Below are 20,652 nucleotides of genomic sequence, written 5' to 3'. Positions count from 1 at the left end.
CAGGAGATGAATTATAGAAAACAGAAGATATATATCTTTGATGCATCTGTATATCTCTATCTGTCTCATTTATTTCTCATTTTCCTGCAGGGTTTGTTTTCCCCGACGTGTTTCAGTTATGCCAGTCAATACATCTCTCGCTACGAGTCTCAGGGAGAAGGTATGCACATGTCGACATCTGACTTGCATGTAAAAAAGATCTCTTTGATGCAAGCTGCTGTAGTCAGTCGGAAGCTAATTAAATCTTCTGTCGGCTTCTTTAGGCATTCACTGGAGCAACTCGTACACCTCGCCCATCGCTGGAGACACGGCTTCGTTCGGGTGGCTCTGCTGGCTGTTGCTCATAGACTCCATCCTCTACTTCATCATCGGGATCTACATCCGCATGGTGTTCCCAGGTAAACTGGAAAATCATACAAGTCCTTAACCCTCTGGAGTCCATGAAACAACCTGCACATTACTTCTTCATGACATGAAGACATGAAAATGAAGCAACACTGAGCCTTGCCATCAGCTTCCCTCTAAAGTTCTGGCTTGAAACTACATGCCAGATTTTTTTTTTATGATATTCGGCCAAGTAAAACCGGAGATAGTGTCAAAATATATTTAGTATAAAAATATAGAACGAGATATTATCCTCATTTTACCTGTTATATGTAATATTTGCAACCTGTGTTCATATTTGCAACATGTACATTTCTGTGTGTGAAACATAATTTTCAAGATCAGATTTTATGTCCTTTGTTTCTTTTGGGTTCAACATTTTGATCAAGTAAGTCAAAGTTAAAAATTAATTATCAGGACATATAGGTGAGGTAACGCTGAAAAAACTGATGCCAACATGGCATGGTGAAGATTTTTTAACAGATTTTTTTGACGGACATAATAGCTCAAGATTTCAGAGGGTTAAAAACTCAAGCAGATTGGAGTAAAGGAGTCCGGATACTAAGATCAGCGTTTTTATTTGAGAAACTATTGGTATTCACTTGTCGTGACTTCTTTTTTATGACTAGCAATTTTTATTTTGTATTAAACAAAACAATCACACAACATAGGATGCATAGTACAATCAGTTACAAACACTAAATCCCCCACCCACCTACCCGTCAACACACAAATAAGAGGCTGAGAGTGGCTAAGCTAAAAAAAAAACAACATAAAAGAGATCCATAAAAATGCAGCAGTAAAAACAAAATATTACATCAGTTTATAATTCTTAATCCTTAAAGACAATGCACATCCACCAACTTCTCACAGCGGCCTATATATATATATATATATATATATATATATATACATATATTATCAAGGTACATGTTCCACTTCAGGAGATATTGTTCTGTTCTGTCCTGCATCCTATACGACATCTTTTCATAATATGTTTTTTAAGAAGAAGATTACTTTATTAATCCTACAATGGGGAAACTCAACCTCTGCATTCAACCCATCCGTTTTTACACACAAGTGAACACACCATACAAGGAGCAGTTGGCAGCACATTACTGCGACCAAGGAGCTGTGCAGGGGGGTTGGGTGCCTTGCTCAAGGGCACTTCAGTCCTAGACCTGTCAGTACTGGGATTCGAACCGGCGACTCTCCAGTTGCAAGCGCAATTCCTAACCTCTAGGCCACAGACTGATGGACTGTTTCATTTATACAGCACTTTTTTAGACACTTAACAGGCAATATGGGTGGACAGGACATGAAGGCAGGGATGGTATACTGTTAGACATTAAGAGTATAATGTGAGTTAAATTGCTCGTTAATCGTATCTCTAAATAGTGCTTCATGTATTAATGGGAAGGATTGGGTTCTTTTTGTCCCCTTCAGGAAAGTACGGGATCCCTGCCCCGTGGTACTTCCCGTTCAAAGCCTCCTTCTGGGCCGAGCTGTGCTGCTGCGTCAAGTCAAACAGTAAAGTGGGCCGAGGACTCCTTTTCACCAACATCATGCAGAAAAACCAGCCTGTCTTCTCCGACGACAAGGGAAAAGGTACAAGTGGAAAAAAATGACATTGTACTATCTGGAAGCAGATAACAATAAACAACTGCTCCGGGGTTGTGTTTTGAAGTGCGAACATAATGTCTTTCTGTCTTCTTTTTTGTAACTCCGCCACCTCACTACATTTATATTTCACCCTCACTCTTCATTTAGTTCCTGTCCCCTGTGAGTTTGATTTACAGCTTGCCTCTGTCTCCATGTTTCTCTTAGGCCAGAGCGCTCTCTCCTCCCAGGCCGGGGAAGATTTCTCAGAGCTCCCAGTGGGCGTCGCCCTCCACGGTCTCAGCAAGATCTATGGCGAGCGAGTCGCTATTGAAAACCTTAATGTCTCCTTCTACGAGGGCCATGTCACCTCCCTGCTCGGCCACAATGGAGCCGGCAAGACCACCACCATGTATGTGTTACACAATTCCTCTCAGTTTTCACTGTGTCAGCACGGCGTAAGATGAATACAAATGCATTTTGACCATTCGTATACTGTACGAGGTGTCTTTTTAAATGTGATTTGTGCAACCCTTTAATCAGCAGACCCTTTAAAAGGGTCTGCTGCTGACAGCGGGATTGTTTTGTCCAAATCTGGCACAGCGAATGCACCGTGGTGGAGATTAGCCTGACAGGTCTTCATCAACTGGAGCACTCACATTTACATTTTAAATGTGACTAATTTTGCTGATGCTCTTATTCAAGGCAGCGCGCAATGAGTGCATCAGCAGAATAAGATCACACGATGTTAAAAACAACCTAAACTGAGAAGATTGTCATGTACTACAATATTCCTGGGAGCAACCAATCACAATTTAGCAGCAAAGTGCTGCAGAGAAAGTACATAAAATAGTTAATGGGGGGAAAAAACAAAGGCCACTTTGTTTTTTAATGTTCAAAGTAGCAAATATGAGCAAAAGCAATTGAAAAACTGTCTGACTATATATTTGAATTATATACTTTTCCCCCAATTATAAAACATGAAATAACCCAAAACCAGAACTAAGAAATGTAATAAATGTATTTATTTATTGGATCTCCATTAGCATCAGCACCTTAGCATAGCTATTCTTCCTGGAGTCCAAACATTAAATCAAATTGTCCATTCTCCGAAATCATCAACAAAACAAAAACAACAACAACAACAACAACCGTCAATACAGTCACAACACATATACAATCATAAACGCTGACAAACATGTGTCACAAGACATGACGCAACACTTGTACAGTAAAATTAAGAGTCCATACACAACATACAAACACCATAGCATAACATACAAACAGATACCAAAAAATAAATAAAAGATAAATAAAGGAAAAGATAAAGCGCTCTCACAGAATAGGAATTGTTTATACGAAGACCCTTGTGGACCCGTACAGTTTAGCTACTGCAGCTGCAACATTAAAAGAAACTGTTTAACCCTTTGATGCAAAACATCAAAAAAATTAGGATGTATGATGATCAAAAACAAGTTAATTGAGGAAAACCTGGAATACTGAATGATGAAATTAATTTATTGCAAAGATAAAGAATATAAAAAGTTAGTCGGGTCACTTTAGACCCATGTTGTGCATCAAAGGGTTAAGCAAAAATTTAAAAAAATTTAATTTAAAATTTTTAAAAATGTATACCTCTCTTTGGAATCTATGTAAAGTGGCAAGGAGTTCCACTCCGGAATGGAATGTGCAGAAAAAGTATGTTAACATGTTAAATAATCATGCTTTTTGCTCAGGTCTCTCCTGACCGGCCTCTTCGCCCCAACATCTGGCACCATAGAGGTGTACGGCAGAGACATGCAGGACAACATCGAAGACGTCCGTAAAGAGCTCGGGGTGTGCATGCAGTATGACGTCCTCTTTGACCACATGACCGCCAAGGAGCACCTGCTGCTGTACGGCCAGATCAAAGCCCCCTACTGGTCACAGAAGCAACTGCATGAGCAAGTCCGCACGTGAGTCACCAATTATCTGTTACAGGGAGCGTACTTAATCTTAATTCAATGCATTTTAAAGATTATGTCAGATGCTCTGCATGATGTGTGTGGAAGGTCCCTTTAATTTCTTTTTTTGGTAATTTTGTGTCTTTTTTAAATAATTTTTTGTCTTTTTTGGTGATTCTGTATCTTTTTTTGGTAATTTTATGTCTTTTGGTAATTTTGTGTCTTTTTTGGTAATTTTGTGTCTTTTTGTAATCATTTTGTGTCTTTTTGGGTCATTTTCTGTCTTTTTTTTTTATAATTTTGTGTCTTTTTGGTAATTCTGTGTCTTTTTTTGGTCATTTTCTGTCTTTTTTGGGTCATTTTGTGTCCTTTTTTGGGTGATTTGAGGTAATTTGAGTTTGAGACCCCTGCAGTAACACATCGTCGATCAGTGAACACTGATAGGTAACTGAGCCTGAAATTATAGCTACTACTGCTATTGTTACTAGACGGTCGCCCATAAACTTGGGATAATTTTATGTAGCAGTCCTGTTAGATATATTATTTTAAAAAGAGTAAGAGTAAAATTCAGCTACGATTATAGCCAAACAGGTTTTATGGCTTTTCTTGCTGTAATTTGCAGGTATGTAGTTAGTTTTCCTTGAAATTTGCCAACACTTTAGAATCTCTGAAGGTGTGAAATGTATCAGACACTTTAATTTGCAAGTAAAGAATGCTTTTGTTCCATGAGCATGCTAAGTCAACTTTAGAACAATGGGCCTCATTCACCAATACCTTCTTAAGAATCTTCTTCTTAGATTCTTTCTTAAGTCCTTCTTAAGAAGATTTCTATGAAGACCCTACGTCAGATTCATCAATGTGTTCTTAAGCCGCTGAATTGTTCGCAGCCGTGTTCTTAAATTGATGAATGCCATCTCCTCGTAAATTGAGTTGCCAGGTGAGTCTAATTAACATAGGATTAGCGTAGGTAACCGCCCATTAATGCCCATAAAAGGGCCCATAAAAAGCCACACAAAGGAAACAGCAAGAGAATGCCTAAAGCAAAGCATAAATCTGTTGGAGCACAGGTAAAAAGAAAAAAAAACTTTAGCAGTTCAGAACTAGAAGTTCGGCTGCAGGAGATCACTCGGAGGAAGAAAATTATATTTAGCAGCCTTAGTGCAGGTTGCACCAACACAAACAAAAAGGAGGCCTGGGAGGCAGTTACGTGTGCAGTGGATGCTTTAAAATGAACAAGAAATTGAAGGAAACGATGTTCTAATAATTTTTTCCATGACTGTATATACACTGCTCAAATAATAAAGGGAACACTTAAACAACACACTGTACAGTAACTCTGAGTCAATCACACTTCTGTGAAATCAAACTGTCCTTGAATGTGTGGTATCACTAATTGACGGCATGATTTCCAATTTACTTGATTCATGTTAAAGCGTTGGCACATTTAATTTAATTAAAATGAAAAAAAATGAAATTAATAAATAAATACATAAATATGACGGAAATGTCACTGTAATGTATTTTATTGAACTTAAAAAAAGAAGACAACACAACCATGCCAACATGTCAGCACTGAAATGTGCTTAAGAGTTCTCCTTAGTGTTCGTAGGATTTGTTCTTACCTAAGAAAAATCCTGGATAAGAAAAAAATTAATGAATGCCACAATCTTCGTAAGTAGGACTTAAGAACAAATTTGTTCTTAAGAACAGTTCGTGAATGGGGCCCAATATTTTTTACTTTTATATATGTATATAAGTTCACATAAGAATAGAAAGACTTTATTCCTTTGCGTCCTCTTGGATACAAGCGTTGCATCATTAAGCTATGGATTGAACCCCCAGTTGCATCATGGGACTATTTCTGGAGGCTTTCAGCAATGACAAGAGGAGCAGTAATGAACATGAACTTAAAAGCAAGAAGCTGCACCTCTCCACGTGTTCCTGTAGCTCAGAAACCCCCCGCTGGGTAACTGATGGAACCGATGGAAGTATAGCTGAGAAACTAGGTTGCAATGTGCAAAAAAAGTATGTTAACATGTTAAATGGTTTTCATTGACTCCCCTACTAGGATCCTAGAGGAGACAGGCATGTATGCTCACAGACACAAGCGGGTGGGCACCCTGTCGGGAGGCATGAAGCGCAAGCTGTCAATCTCCATCGCCTTCATAGGGGGCTCTCGCTTGGTGGTTCTGGATGAACCCACCACAGGAGTCGATCCCTGCTCCAGGCGCAGCATCTGGGACATTGTTATCCAGCACAAGAAAAGTGAGTTGTTCAGACACATACTAACACACTGATAAGGTAACTGAGTCTGAAATTATAGATACTACTACCGCTATTGTTACTACACGGTCGCCCATAAACTTAGGATAATTTTGTTTTCAGACACAATCCTCTGTTAATTGTGGTTTCATTTTCATTGTGAAAATGTCATTGTCTGTTTGGAAGAGATTGATAAATAAAGATTTGAGATTAAAGAAATAGCAGAATAATAAGAAAAAAGAACAGGTAAAAAGAAAAAAGTTAAGTATTCTCTCCTTTTATGTGATGTGGGGTTCCGCAAGGCTCAGTACTCGGCCCGTTTTGTTCCATTTGTATCTGTAACTTCTTGGCCAAATTATTCGTCACTTTAACACAGTGCCCCATCATTGTTACAATGACAACAAATCGTATATCTAAAGTCCTAAAAATCAAGACGATCTGGATTCCTTGAATACATTACACACACAGACACACACCTTGGGCAACTGACAACTAATGTAAAGCATTCAACCAGAAATCAAGAAGTGCAAAATTATTGGCCAGCTAAACCAGTACTTCAGAAAAACTCATTTGAGAAACTTGTTCATGATTAAGTTTCTTTTCACCTTGACTACTGCAACTCATTATGTACTTGCCTCAATCATGCAGCAATTACCATCTACTGTGGGTGCATAATGCAGCAGCAAGGCTTCTGACAAACAATACACAGAGAGAGCGTATCTCACCAGCTCCAACTGAATTACATTGATTCCCTGTTTGTTTTAGAATTAACTTTCCTGATTTTGTTGATTACTTTTTAAGCCTCCCATGGTTTGTCGCTGCTATATTTACAATCTTGAAAAGCTTCTATTCTGCACCGAGAACCCAAATCAAGTGTTGCTAAAAGTTCTACATTCCAGGCTTAAGAAAAAAAAGGGGTTCATGCTTTTGAGGAACAAACTCCCTTTCAGCATCAGGTCACGTCAGCGTGTCACATTTTAAAACGCATTTAAAAACCTGCCTATATTGGGTGGGGTTTTTATGACATATAATGCTTTTATGTTGCTCTTTTATGATTTTGTTTTATTTTTATTGTCCCCGAACTTCTTGTGGTGTTTTATGTGCACCTCGAAGCACCTTGTAAGTCTGTTTTTTAAAGGTGGAAGAGAAATAAAGTTTATTTACTTACCTATTTAACAACAAAAGTCGGTATGTAACATTACAAGCTTTTCAGTATAAGGAGTTTTAAATGTATAAAGTTAATGTTTTAATCATATCAGCTGTGGACGACAGTGACGAAGACACATTTATTTTATTTTTTGTCTTATCCCAGCAAAAACCTCAAATGCATATTTTTTTGTGCACACACTCACATGGCACAGACAATCCAAACTATCTCTGCTATAATTGCCCTACTGTTTTCCACTGAAGAAGCCCCTCCCCTCCTTATTTCATAACAGGGAAAGAATAGAAGAGCAGGAACCTGGGGGGCTTTCCCCTGCTCAGGCTTCTGACTTTAAATTTAGCATTTAATTAGTCTAAAAGAAATCCAGTATTTTTCTAGGCTATTTTAGTGCCGCAGCAGCATTTTTTACATGGCAGGGAGACTGCTTAATGTCATATAATTGTAGCTGTGGAAAAACATCTTGTGTAATCGACCCTGTCCCAGATGCAAGTGATATTTTGCTGCCAGGGGACTCTTATATCCAGATATACTAAGCATCGCTTTTTGTTTTGTGTGCTTGTTTTTTCTGATAATTTGTATGTGCATGACACAGTTTGTTTGTGATTTTTGTCTTTGTGATGCCTGGGTTTTGGTTGTTTATCTGGTCGTGTGTTGTTAAGAGTGTTTCTGCAGCTACATTCAAAAGGCCAACATGTACTCACTTGCATAGGAAAACAAGAAAAGTAATTTGCCCAGAAAACATCCAAATATTGCTTCTGCTGTGTTATTTCACCATTCACCTAACCTTGAAACTCCTGCAAAGTTGCTGGTAAACATAATCTCATTTCACTGACATCGAATCTCAGGATTTTCGTGTGCTGCATTTCTTTATATAATGCTGTTATCTTAAACCTCTGAAATCTTGGGCTATTATTTCCGTTAAAAAATATGTTAAAAAGTCTTCACCATGCCATGTTGGTATCAGTTTTTTCAGCGTTACCTCACCTATATGTCCTGATAATTAATTTTTTAACTTTGACTTACATGATCAAAAAATTTTAACCCAAAAGAAACAAAGGAAAACATAAAATCTGATCTTGAAAAGTATGTTTTACAAACAGAAATGTACATGTTGCAAATATGAACACAGGTTATAACCTAAGTTATAACAGGTTATAACTTCATAAGCCTAATGCAACAAATTTGCTCCTCTTTTAAACAATGCAGCAGCCAACACAGGTTGCTTAAAACCTCATGATATGTACATTAAAGTGTCCCGAAGCATATTTTTGCACTTTAAGCCTATTTTCTCTATTTAATGAGCATAAAGGCTGATTTTTAAGAATATTTAACATTATTATACCTAATACATATGTATTACATCAACCAATTCCAGAAATGAACACTGAGTGAATAAATAATAAATAAAAATGTAATATATTGCAAAAAAAAGTTCAGTAAAGAATCAATAAAAACAAAATTAAAAGCTATATGAGAGCATTTTTAAATCCCCCAAGGACAGTTTTCTGCATAAAAGTTTTTTTTTACTTTCAAAACGATCATCAATTAAGAATGTTTAATGTTGCAAATGTGAACGCAGGGTGCAAATAGAATATATAAGAGGTAGAATGAGGATAATCTCTAGTTCTATATTTTTATACTAAATATATTTGACATTATCTCCGGTTTTACTTGGCAGAATATCATAAAAAAAATCTGGTATGGAGTTTCAAGCCAGAACTTTAGAGGGAAGCTGATGGCTCGACGTTGCGTCATTTTTATGTTTTCACGTCATGAAAAAGTAATGTGCAGGTGGTTTCATGGACTCCAGAGCGTTAACCTTCCATTAGAGTTATGGGTTAGGATATGCTAATGCTAATAATGCACTAAAATAATGAGTGTTTAATGTTTGTGTCCGGTCAGATCGCACCGTCATCATGTCCACCCACCACCTGGATGAGGCTGAAGTACTGAGCGACCGCATCGCCTTCCTGGAGAGAGGAGGACTGAAATGCTGCGGATCCCCGTTCCACCTGAAGGAGAAGCTGGGTCAGGGCTACAAACTCACTCTCACCAAGAAGGTATTTATCCTCACTGACTTGCAAATTTGCACATGCTATAATCTCACAAAATGCATTGATTGCATTAGATCAGGCATGTTTAAACTGTTCCAGAAAGGGCCACGTGGCTGCAGGTTTTCCTTCCAAACAAGTAGAAGCACAACAGGCACGAGTCATTAAATCAACTGATCTCAGTGTTCAAACAGCTGATCAGTCAAATCAGGTGTGTTCTGCAAGAATCTGCAGCAGCATGGCCCTTTATGGAATAGTTTGGACATTCCTGCATTAGATGTTCTCTTTTAATAGAATAGAATAGAATGCCTTTAATGTCTTTTTTGGTCATTTTGTGTCTTTTTTGGTCCTTTTTTTAGTCATTCTGTGTCCTCTTTTTTGTAATTTTGTGTCTTTTTTTAGTCTTTTGTGTCTTTTTTTAGTCATTTTGTGTCTTTTTTGGTCATCACTATACACATGTACAATGAGATTTGAGAGCTGACTCCAAAAAGCAGTGCGACAATAAATAAAATACATATAAAATATAAAAATATACAATATAAACATACATAGGCAAGTAAATGAAAAGAAAAATATATACGCTATAATGTAAACATAGGCAAGAAAGGGAGGTAAGGTGCACAGTCTTCAATTCAATTTGCCAGAAGCAGATATGATGCTATGCAGTGTTAATAAATATATTGCACGTTTGAAGGACAAATGATTGCACAAATGATTGCACATTGCCAGGTATAGTATATTTAAAAACAAATAAAATGCATTTATTGTAATGGGAAATTCATGTTAGACCTAGAAACAAACTTGTTGTATGTGTCCACTTTGTAGTTTTATGCAATTTTTGTAAATCCCATCCAAAGAACACCTCGAACAAACTCAATTTGAGTCCAGGAAGTGCTCAAACCCAAACATGTTTAGACATATGTACTGCCTGAGCAAGCCCAGACATCCTGTCTCCATGTTAGGGACATTTTTTCATCATTCTTTCTGGTTAAATAATCCATATTTTCCCAGTTGTCCATGATAATATCCAAGATAATATGTTAACATTAGTTAATGCTAAGTCACTGTAGGCCACAACCTTTATCTTAGAAGTGAGAAAGTAACATATTTCTGATATATTTTACTCAGATTTTCTTTTAACAATGGCAGATCTTTGTAGATGGACAGCTGGCACAAATAGAAACATTTCCCAAATACACTATTATGGAGGAGCTGTTCTGTTTTCTGCCACATTGGACACTGGGGTTGCACACAATACATATTGCAATAGTGTGATTTGTATCAGATATATTGGAAAAACTGCTAAGTAGGATAAATCCAGCACAAATAATGCTCTGCTGACTGCTGCAAACTAGCTCGTACTTTTTCAGCATACAACTGTACTATATCTTCAACTGATTCTGTTTTTGGCGTTTTACCAAAGCGATAGGAATCTTTCTATCCCAAATAGTCTCCCATATGACTGTGCACATTTGCTGAGACCTAAAATTCTTCAGTATTGTATTTTGGCTGTTTCTTTTTCTATTCCAGGCTGTATCAAATGCCTTTTCTATGTGGTGCTCAGTCATTCAGGCAACCTAAAGGCAGAAACCCTCAGGCAGTGTCAAACAAAACGGGTTGCCAGTTTCTTAAATCTGCCTCGTCCTTAAAAGCTCAGTGAGATGAATTATAACTTATTTGGACGATGCGTGAATGAAAGGCAAAAACAAAAGTTCGTAAGCCTAATGCAACAAATTTGTATTTTTTGGTATGGTATTTGGTTTGGTATTATTTCTACCATTAAAACCGGGGGTGCTGTTGTGTTATTCTACCATTAAAGCCGGGAAAGCGGATACGTCGTTTTGTAGTATTTGTAGTTTTTGTAATTTTTTCACCTATTTTCGGTTGATAAAATAACGCCCTAAAATCTGTTTTTCTGGAAATTCAACAGAAGTGTCAACTCTTCTACTAAATAATAGATTTTTCAGCCTCTGTAGCAGATAGAAATGAAATTCAAAAAGTATTCGAGAGCTTATAGCTGTTATATCTGAGCTCCCTCCGCTATAGTCCTCTTCCACCATGATTTCAGTTCTGGAAAAGTCTCATGATGCATTGCGACACTCCCACATGTATTCTCATTTTGTGGCTTTTTGTGGCTTTTTTTAGTCATTTTGTGTCTTTTTTTGGTCATTTTGTGTCTTTATTTGGTCATTTTGTGTCTTTATTTTGGGGATGATTTCAAAGTTCTGGAAAAGTCCCATGATGCATTGTGACACTCCCACATGTATTCTCATTTTGTGTCTTTTTGTGTCTTTTTTTAGTCATTTTTTGTTTTTTTGGGTCATTTTTAGTCATTTTGTGTCTTTTTGGTCATTTTTTGTCATTTTGTGTATTTTTTTTGTCATTTTGTGTCTTTTTTTGGCCATTTTGTGTCTTTTTTTTGGTCATTTTGTGTCTTTTTTTGCTGATGATTTCAAAGTTCTGGAAAAGTACCATGTTGCATTGCGACACTCCCACATGTATTCTGATGCATTTCATTGGCCAAGAGACCGAAAATAGGTGGAAAAAACTACAAATACTACAAAACGACGTATCTGCTTTCCCGGTTTTAATGGTAGAATAACACAACAGCGCCCCCGGTTTTAATGGTAGATATGCGGTAATGCTTTCCCGCCTTAAATGGGTTAAAGCAGCTGATTTGTAGCTGTATGAAGTAAACCTGTGTAATCTATTCCTACTTTTCTATCTGCAGAGGCAGAACCTAGCATCTGAGCCGATTGACAACTCTGAAATGAAGGCCTTCATCCAGGCTCATGTACCAGAAGCAAGACTGAAGGAGGCCCAGGGCCGGGACCTGGTCTACTCCCTGCCCCCCTTCACCTCCTCCAACGCCTCCTCATACCGCTCCCTGCTGACCGCGCTGGACTCCAACCTGGAAGCCCTGCAGCTGGGTGGATATGGGATCTCTGACACCACCCTAGAGGAGGTGAGCTTCTTCACACCCACACACACAAACACAAACACAGGTTTGCATTGCAGACACAGTGGAGAAAAACATTTGAATATATTCCCCGTGTAAAAAAATGTGCTCATAAACTTGATCCCATTGACGTGTCTGATAATCACAAACTGTAAAACCTCCATCTCTGAATCTAATCTCTCCAGCATACACTGATGCTTGTGTTTTGTTTTTATCTGTGTAGGTGTTCCTCCAGTTGACTCACGGGAACACAGAAGACGGGGACGGCCCGCTGTCTATCTCCGAGACCATTTCTGACACTGATTCTATTGCCAGCTTCTCTTCAGACTCCAATGGAGGCTACTCCAACTTTGGTGACAAGATCAGTGAGTAAAAGGAAAACTTTGCATTCAAACAATATCTGATTGTGTTGTGACATCAACTGTGGTGTTCACAAATACACTGAAAAAAATTAGAGTGACATTTACTTAAAAAAAGCTAGGCAAGTTTTTCCACACAGAAAGTGTTTGTAATCTTTACTCAGGCTGTTTCTAAGTAAAATGTATTTAGCTTACCAAGCTACTTAGCTAAATACTTAGCCAAGAAGTTGGCTAAGTAGTAAGCTTTGCAAGCTACTTAGCTAAAAAGTGGATATGGGTAAATTTTCACCCATGTTGTGCATTAGAAGAGCAGTGACACAAAAAGGGATTTTAATTAAAAAATGAATAAAGGAAAACCTAAACTTAGGATGTATGATGATCAAAAACAAGCTAATGGAAAACCTGGAATATTGAATGATGAAAATAATTTATTGCAAAAATATAGAACATAAAAATAGAACCTACTTATCTTTTTATGAAAATACACAAGTAAATTGCAGATTCACTGATGTCCCTCAATTACATTTTACTTTGAAATATCAACTAATTAAGCCAATGAACTGGTTTAGTGAATATTACTTGGAACGAATGATTCAATTTACATACAAAGCTGAGGACACATAATAAGAAACAATCACTAAGTAATGCACGGCATGAAAAACTGCTATTTTAACCCTCTGGAGTCCATCTATTTATTGAAAATACATGTTTTATTTACAGTAATAACTTTGTTTATATATGATATGTAGACAAGCTGAGAAAGCCAGTTGAAAGTTCAATCATAGGAGCTTTCACAGTGTGACATTTATGTTTCTAGACCATTTTTAAAATGTGAATTTTCTTTCTACAATGAAAATTATTACTATTTTAAATTTACATGCAAATTAACTGTTTTGTAGTTTTATTATTTATTATTATTTCTGCTGTTTTTGTGTGTATAAATGGTTAAAAAAAAGGTACATTTCCATAGACACCTGTGTCTTTTGCTTGTATTTTGGGTTCCTGGCAGCTTTATACTTTGTTAATTAAAATAAAATGAAAAATCTGACTGATAGCCAAGTTTGTGTGGAGAAAAAGGAGCCATGCATGTGATGTAAGGACAGACTGAAAGATGCTAAACAGACATTAATGCAGAGGAAGTTGACAAATTTGAACCAAAATCTCCTGGACTTCAGAGGTTTAAAGTAAAAGCACTGAATTCATATTTCTTTGTAGAATTTGTAAAGATGATTGAAATAATAATTACAGGCCACAGTGTATGCTGAAACACTCCGTATTTCCTATTTTAGACTTTCAAACTTAACCTCAATTATTTGAGGAGTACTTACTCAGCTGACCTAGTTCAACAACTTCTACATTTTGATGGATTGCGCTGCCATCTTCAGTGATACAGTCTACCCGTTAACCTTTAGCTCAGCGTGCCCCAGAGACACAAAGCAGGCATCATCAAGGCAGGAAGACACTACCAAGGTATGTAAGTGTGTTGGAGCAAAACTGATTAAATCCTCTCTCCCGATTATTTCCCCATGTGTTCCAGAGCTCACCGGTCCCTCCGTGCTGCGTGGCGTGGCCCTGGCCTGGCAGCAGATGGCAGCCATCCTGATCAAGAGGTTCCACCACTGCCGCAGAGACTGGAAGGGCCTGATCTCCCAGATCCTGCTCCCTGTCCTGTTCATGGTGTGTGCGATGGGCCTCGGATCCATCAAGAGCGACCTGTTGCACTATCCGGAGCTGGAGCTCAGCCCTGCGCTCTACAACTTAGGACCAAGCTTCTCTTTTGCCAGGTCAGTCCCTCCGTGACTAAGAAAATACCAGGCAGCACTGGGAGGGATAGGACTGGGGTTTAGGCCGCACAGTCCGGCTTTTAAATGCCCTGTCCGGCTGCAGGCGCATATAGATCACTCATTGTATTACTTGCAAATTCCACATTTCAACCCTAGAGAATATTGGAGGATATTACATACAGCCAGAATGTATAAAAAAAAACATACGGACCCGAGGGAGGGGGGTAATATTTTGGGAAAAAGTTTACGAGATTAAAGTGGCAAATCTGCGAGAGAAAAAGCCGCAGATTTATGAGATTTAAAGTGGTGAATCTGGGAGAAAAAAAATGCTTTCCCCCCCACTCTTTTCTCTTAAATCTGTGACTTTTTTCGGGTTTGTATTTTTATTTTTATTCATACTTTGCCCTAATATGCCATTATAGTCAAGTTATCCTCGTACAAGTCATTGAAGAATAACTCTGTTTGTACGACTGTTTCTTGCTGATTTTTTTTCAAAATTCAAAATTTTACATTGGAGGTCAAGGTGAATAAAGTTAATATTATTATATTATTATTATCATACTGATTGGTCAGATATCATGGTGTCACTGTCTGTGACGTAGCCTGATCTTTGCTGATTAGCTGGAAGAAATCCATGTGGTTCTACGACCAAACAGAGAGACATGGGGACCTCATGTTGATATCCACTGAAGTTACCAAATATAGTTCTTCACCAGATAAAGGGTTAAGCCGGACACTCATTTGTCCTCCTTTTGAGAAAATAACAAAAAGGTCCACCTTTTGACACGTTACCTTGTTAGTTTAATACTTATTGGCTAAAAAATGTGTGTCAAAAAAGCTGTGTCAAAATAAGTAATTTCATTGGTTACATTTTCGTGTCCTGACCTATCACCACATGGCTCATTTGAATATTCAAATGAGCCATGTGTTGATTCGCCTCAATGCGCTTGTGCCAGTTGCTACCACCAGGCTGTCAATCAAGCTCTCCGCGAACTTTGTTACAAAAAGTAAGAGGGATGAGTTTCATTTTTTTGTACATTTTGTGGAATCGATGTAGACGTGAGCAGCAAAGGCAAAGCAGCTATCTAGAGACAACTCTGCTAAAAACCCGATCATACCAAACAAATATCTGCAATTAGCTGATATACTATATTGCATGGAAGTATCTCATATCAAATGATTATGGGCATTACGCTAAGCAACATGAATGTCATCCCTGAATTACATAGTAATGCAACATAAGAAGTGAATAAAGCTAAATCTCCACTTTGCATGCTAATCGCACTACAACAAAGTGTGCAACTCCATAAAACACTTACTATCTATCTATAGATAGATAGATAGATAGATAGATAGATAGATAGATAGGTAGATAGATAGATAGATAGGTACTTTATGTACATTTTGCTAATGTCAAATTTCTGTAGTTTTACTCAAGTAAGATTTCAAATGCAGGACTTTTACTTTTAACAGAATATGTTAAAACTGTTTCAGTACTTGTACTCAAGGCAGCTTAATTTATATTTATATAGCACACTCAGTACTTACTGTATGTATCTGAATCCTTCTTCCACCTCTGGTTATATCTGACATGTTTAGTGGCAGAGCTTTGAGAATATTGTATTGTGGTTCAGTGTTATTGCATTTGCAAAACTTCTTCTTCTCGGCCCGAAGGACGCATTTTTGAAACACAGAGCCTCAAACTGCAACATCCCTGAAACTTTGATGCATCTCGTGTCTTGGTTGGTCCGTTGGGTTCTTTCATTATTTGTGGGCGGATGACATGTCTCGCTTGTTATAAAATGAATGTGAAGCTGCAGTTTGTTGAAGGGCAGACGGACCTTAAAGAGAGCGAGAGAGAGAGAGAGAGAGAAAGAAGAGGAGGGAGAGAGATGATTGTGATGAAGACGGATGAGCCGCGAGATCAAAGCGAGAGAGATTAAGAGTGTCGGGAGGTTGCAAGATGTCTTTATTCTTGAGAAGTGCTGTTGTTTGATCAAGGGGATATACAGCAAGGGAGAAAATACTGAGGTGCCAGTCCATATCAAAGATGGTATGGATGTTCTCCTCACTGCTCTCTGGCTTCAGATACAAAAGAGATTGAAAAAGTATATGTATTTATTTATTTATTTAAGAAAAAAAGGCAATGATAAATTTGTGGGTGCTCAGAAAAACAGATGCACAGATCTGATTTCTTCAGTCCCGACACTGATAGTGTTACTTGGGCTTTAGGTACCAGCTCATATGCATGATATATAAGTGATTATAAATACAAATATATATTAAAGCAATTGTTACAAGCATATTTATGCAAAAAAAAAGTACAATTTCCCTTTAGTAATTGAATATTTCTCCTTTCTCATATGGCTTTGCCTGGTGTTGGAGGCTTCCTGCCCATCTTGAAAATAACACCTTTCTATTGGTCAGATTTTGGTCAACTTTTAGTATGTTATCAAAGACATCTAATATCTAATATGCACCCGCCTATCATTAAATAATTCATCATGCACAAGGAATTTGTTAAAACCAGATTCAAAATGAACAGCAATTCCAGTTCAAGTGCATACCTTTTAATTCTTGCATAAGCTTGAAATTAAAATTCCAGTGTATGAAATATAAAGCATATAAACATAGAATTGAATTAAATAGATCTGCCCCATTGTCAGCTATATGAGTCAGTATCAGTCTAGTGAATCCCTACTTAGGAATGTAATCGGTAGTCGTGTCACATTTTATGAACTTTCTCAGTGCACTGTGTTTTTTCCGACCTGCCTGTATGAACAATACAAATGCAAAGATCTGGATGTTTATTTATGAGCCTACCTCTGCATGCTCAAATAAAAGGAAACCGGCTTAAATGTAAAATGTCAAATCACATGTCCCCCCTCTCCTTCTATCTGTCTGTCTGTCTCCCTGCAGCAAAGACAGAAGACTCTCTGATTGTGTCCCCACGGTCACTTTATTGACAGTATTGCGAGTTAGTAAATTGCTCCTATATCCCAGCTCCTCTTCTTCAAAAACCCTTAATGAATGCCAACCTTGAAACGCCAGCCACAAAGATTGATTTGAATAAATCAATAATGGCTAAAAACCAAGCCTCTCTGCCGTGTATGAAACAACCTTTTGTTGCAGTAACTTCATTTTATTTTTTGTTGTAGTTCTGCTTTATGTCTGTGTAACCTTTGAGTCTCACTGTTTGTTTTTGTTTTCTGCTTTTTTCAAAGTAACCAAAATCCCAACTCCCACAAGCTGATGGACGCCATGATGTCATTCCCGGGGATCGATAACGCCTGCCTCGACAAGTCCGATAACCCGTACGTAATCACACCTCAAATGCCAGCTGTGTTTTTTTTTTTCTCACAAGTGATAAATTCGTCAGTGATACTCTGGGTGACCGTGCTCAGTTTCCCCTTTGTATTATACCCTTTCCCACATTCACACTATTTTCATATTTCACTCATTGTAATTCTTTTCATGCCTCCTTCTTCACCTTGTTTCATTTTACCCCTCCAGTTCCTGCTGGCTGTCTGTCTGTCTCTCTGCTGTCTCTCATGTCGCTCGTCTCTATTTTTCCCGCCGCTCAGCTCAACGTATGTGGCTGAAGCCCTGCAGCAGGACTCCGCCATACAAGAGCGTCATTTGTATTCCATAAACACCCTGTGTTTATAGGAGAGATTTTCCCCTTACAGGCACTCAAATCAATGTTGGCACTCATGAACCAGACCTCGGAGGCATTTTAAAACGCTCTGCCAAAATAAAAAAAAAGAAGAAGAAATAAATAGAGAGAATGAAAGATCCCATGGTGCAAGAGAGACTGCATGTTTTTCACATGATGTCTGATAAACACAACACCACAATGCCTGAAAGAGCATTTACATTTAGAGAAAATAAACTGAATTGTCCCCTGATTATAGTCGTCTTCGTCCTGACGTGACGTGAATATATATATATATATATATATATATATATATATATATATATATATACAGGCATGGAAAATATTATTAGACCACCCTTGTTTTCTTCACTTTATTGTTCATTTTCAACACCACACACTATATTATGGTCATTATCATGTGCAATATATCTCTATATTACATCCTGCCTGTGATCTGCACTCAACCCACTTTACTCCTTTGACACTTAATTCTTTATTTTTTTCTATTGTTATATTTATATTAGATATTTATATTATATATACAGTCATGGAAAACATATTAGACCCTTGTTTTCTCTAATATCTTGTTCATTTTAATGCCCTGTACAACTAAAGGAACATTTGTTTGGACAAATATAATGATAACAACAAACATAGCTCATAAGATTTTAGTGTAAGAGCTGATATCTAGACATTTTCCATTTTTTACTTGATGATTTTGTTTTTATCAAGAAAACCATGGAAAATGTCTAGATATCAGCTCTTACATTAAAATCTTATGAGCTATTTTTGTTGTTATCGTTATATTTGTCCAAACAAATGTACCTTTAGGTGTAAAATGAACAAGAAATTTAAGAAAAAAAGTGGTCTAATCATTTTTTCTTTATATATATATATATATATATATATATATATATATATATATACATATATATTTAAAGTAACAGGTGTCCATGTGAGTGTGCAAAGACATGTCTAATTATTCAGTCTCTCTTTTTTTCTCTGCACCAAGTGTCCCTGCAAACATTTGGCAGAAAACAAATTACGTGGGAGTTCAACATCAACCCACACAAGCAAATTTCACACAATATGATATTAGAGCACATATTACAGCCTTTAAAAACAGTTTTGAACAGATATTTCGGTACTAACGTCCCCCAAAAAAATGCACGCTCACAGTTGCTCACAGCATGAATGGTGGCACATTTTCCCACCATATGTACGCAGGTTTTAAGCATTGATGCAGGCCATCATATCAACTCGGTTTCAGGATGTGTTCGGGGCTGTCTGGGGAGAGGCTGGTGGCATTATCACACACTGCAGACTCCCATCGTTCCACTGAGCCACCATTTCACTTTGTGAATGTTTCCTTTTAAGGGTCTGCACAAGAACCACAGCCTGGAGTTCCGGAGGGAACCGCTCCAAAGCATTTAGCGTCTGTAAATGCACCCGTCAGGAACAGGTGAGGCCGGGTCACTGAGAACAGTGTGAGAGTGACTTTTTGTGTTCTCACGCGTCTCTGGCTCCGTCTGTGAAGATTATAAGGACATACTTTATTAAACGAAATATATTTCACTTTTATATGAGTGAAAAATATAGCCATAACTAGGCACAGTTCATTGTTTTGTGTTAAAATATTATTTTCTATATTTTTAAACATATTTTTTTGATTCACAATTTCATACTGTACAGTCCAGATAAAAATGTCATGGTTTCCTTACACTTATATACAATAAATATTTAATAAGCTTTATAAAAATACATCTGTTTGAAATGTGTAATTTAACAGAATATAATCAAAGAAAATGGTTTTTGACAATGTATAAAGGACAAAATCTGAATGAAAAATTATGAGAAAAAATGGTTATATGTTACGGTAATGATAGAATTGTTTGCATTTAAAATGTGTATATTTTAATAAGATACATTTTGGTGATACCAGCTACCCTTGAGCATATTTAAGTGCTTGCCAAGGAAAAAAAACAACTTTTTTTTTATTTAATTTTATTTAAGAATGTGTTACAGTCATGAATTTAGCTCACAGTGTCTCTAAAAATGTCAGAAAATACCTTAAAATTCTTTTAAAAAGATTATAAATTCATATTAAACAGTGACTTTAGATTATATAGGTTATAAAGGGTCAAAGAATTAATTGGATTATTGCTATGAGCTGCACCATGTTCATGAGAATCACACATGAATGTGACTTCCCGTGTAAAATGTGTGAGTGTAATGCGTTTATCTCTTCCCCACGCTGCAGATCTGTGATGGTCACAGCTTCAGTCCGCCTCAGAAGAAGATCCCTTCATCTCAGACCGTGTTTGACCTGAGTGGCGTCAATGTGGAGAACTACCTGGTGGCCACAGCTAATGACTTCCTCAGGAACAGGTGAATGCAGAAACTGCACATTTCCAACACTAATCAACACTCTGATTGCATGAACTATACGAGGCATATGAGATCACATATTATTTCCTATTTTATATCT

General features: G+C 37.3%; 1 protein-coding gene across 1 annotated transcript in view; it reads left to right on the top strand.

The window, feature by feature from the left end:
- The window catches only part of abca12 (ATP-binding cassette, sub-family A (ABC1), member 12), a 147,414-nt gene that overhangs the window by 86,118 nt on the left and 40,644 nt on the right, over positions 1 to 20,652 (top strand). The window contains exons 43-55 of the mRNA XM_059343220.1: positions 91 to 160; positions 264 to 398; positions 1,831 to 1,992; positions 2,212 to 2,395; positions 3,720 to 3,938; positions 5,995 to 6,191; positions 9,256 to 9,413; positions 12,136 to 12,369; positions 12,587 to 12,728; positions 14,260 to 14,506; positions 17,731 to 17,820; positions 19,542 to 19,626; positions 20,425 to 20,552. Coding sequence (XP_059199203.1) covers positions 91 to 160; positions 264 to 398; positions 1,831 to 1,992; positions 2,212 to 2,395; positions 3,720 to 3,938; positions 5,995 to 6,191; positions 9,256 to 9,413; positions 12,136 to 12,369; positions 12,587 to 12,728; positions 14,260 to 14,506; positions 17,731 to 17,820; positions 19,542 to 19,626; positions 20,425 to 20,552 — 2,051 coding nt within the window. The remainder of the gene's footprint in view (positions 1 to 90; positions 161 to 263; positions 399 to 1,830; positions 1,993 to 2,211; positions 2,396 to 3,719; positions 3,939 to 5,994; positions 6,192 to 9,255; positions 9,414 to 12,135; positions 12,370 to 12,586; positions 12,729 to 14,259; positions 14,507 to 17,730; positions 17,821 to 19,541; positions 19,627 to 20,424; positions 20,553 to 20,652) is intronic.

The sequence above is a fragment of the Centropristis striata genome, chromosome 10, assembly GCF_030273125.1.
Source record: "Centropristis striata isolate RG_2023a ecotype Rhode Island chromosome 10, C.striata_1.0, whole genome shotgun sequence".
Taxonomy (NCBI): Eukaryota; Metazoa; Chordata; class Actinopteri; order Perciformes; family Serranidae; genus Centropristis; species Centropristis striata.
The sequence above is the reverse complement of the archived record's forward strand: the minus strand, read 5'-3'. Positions and strand labels throughout refer to the sequence as shown.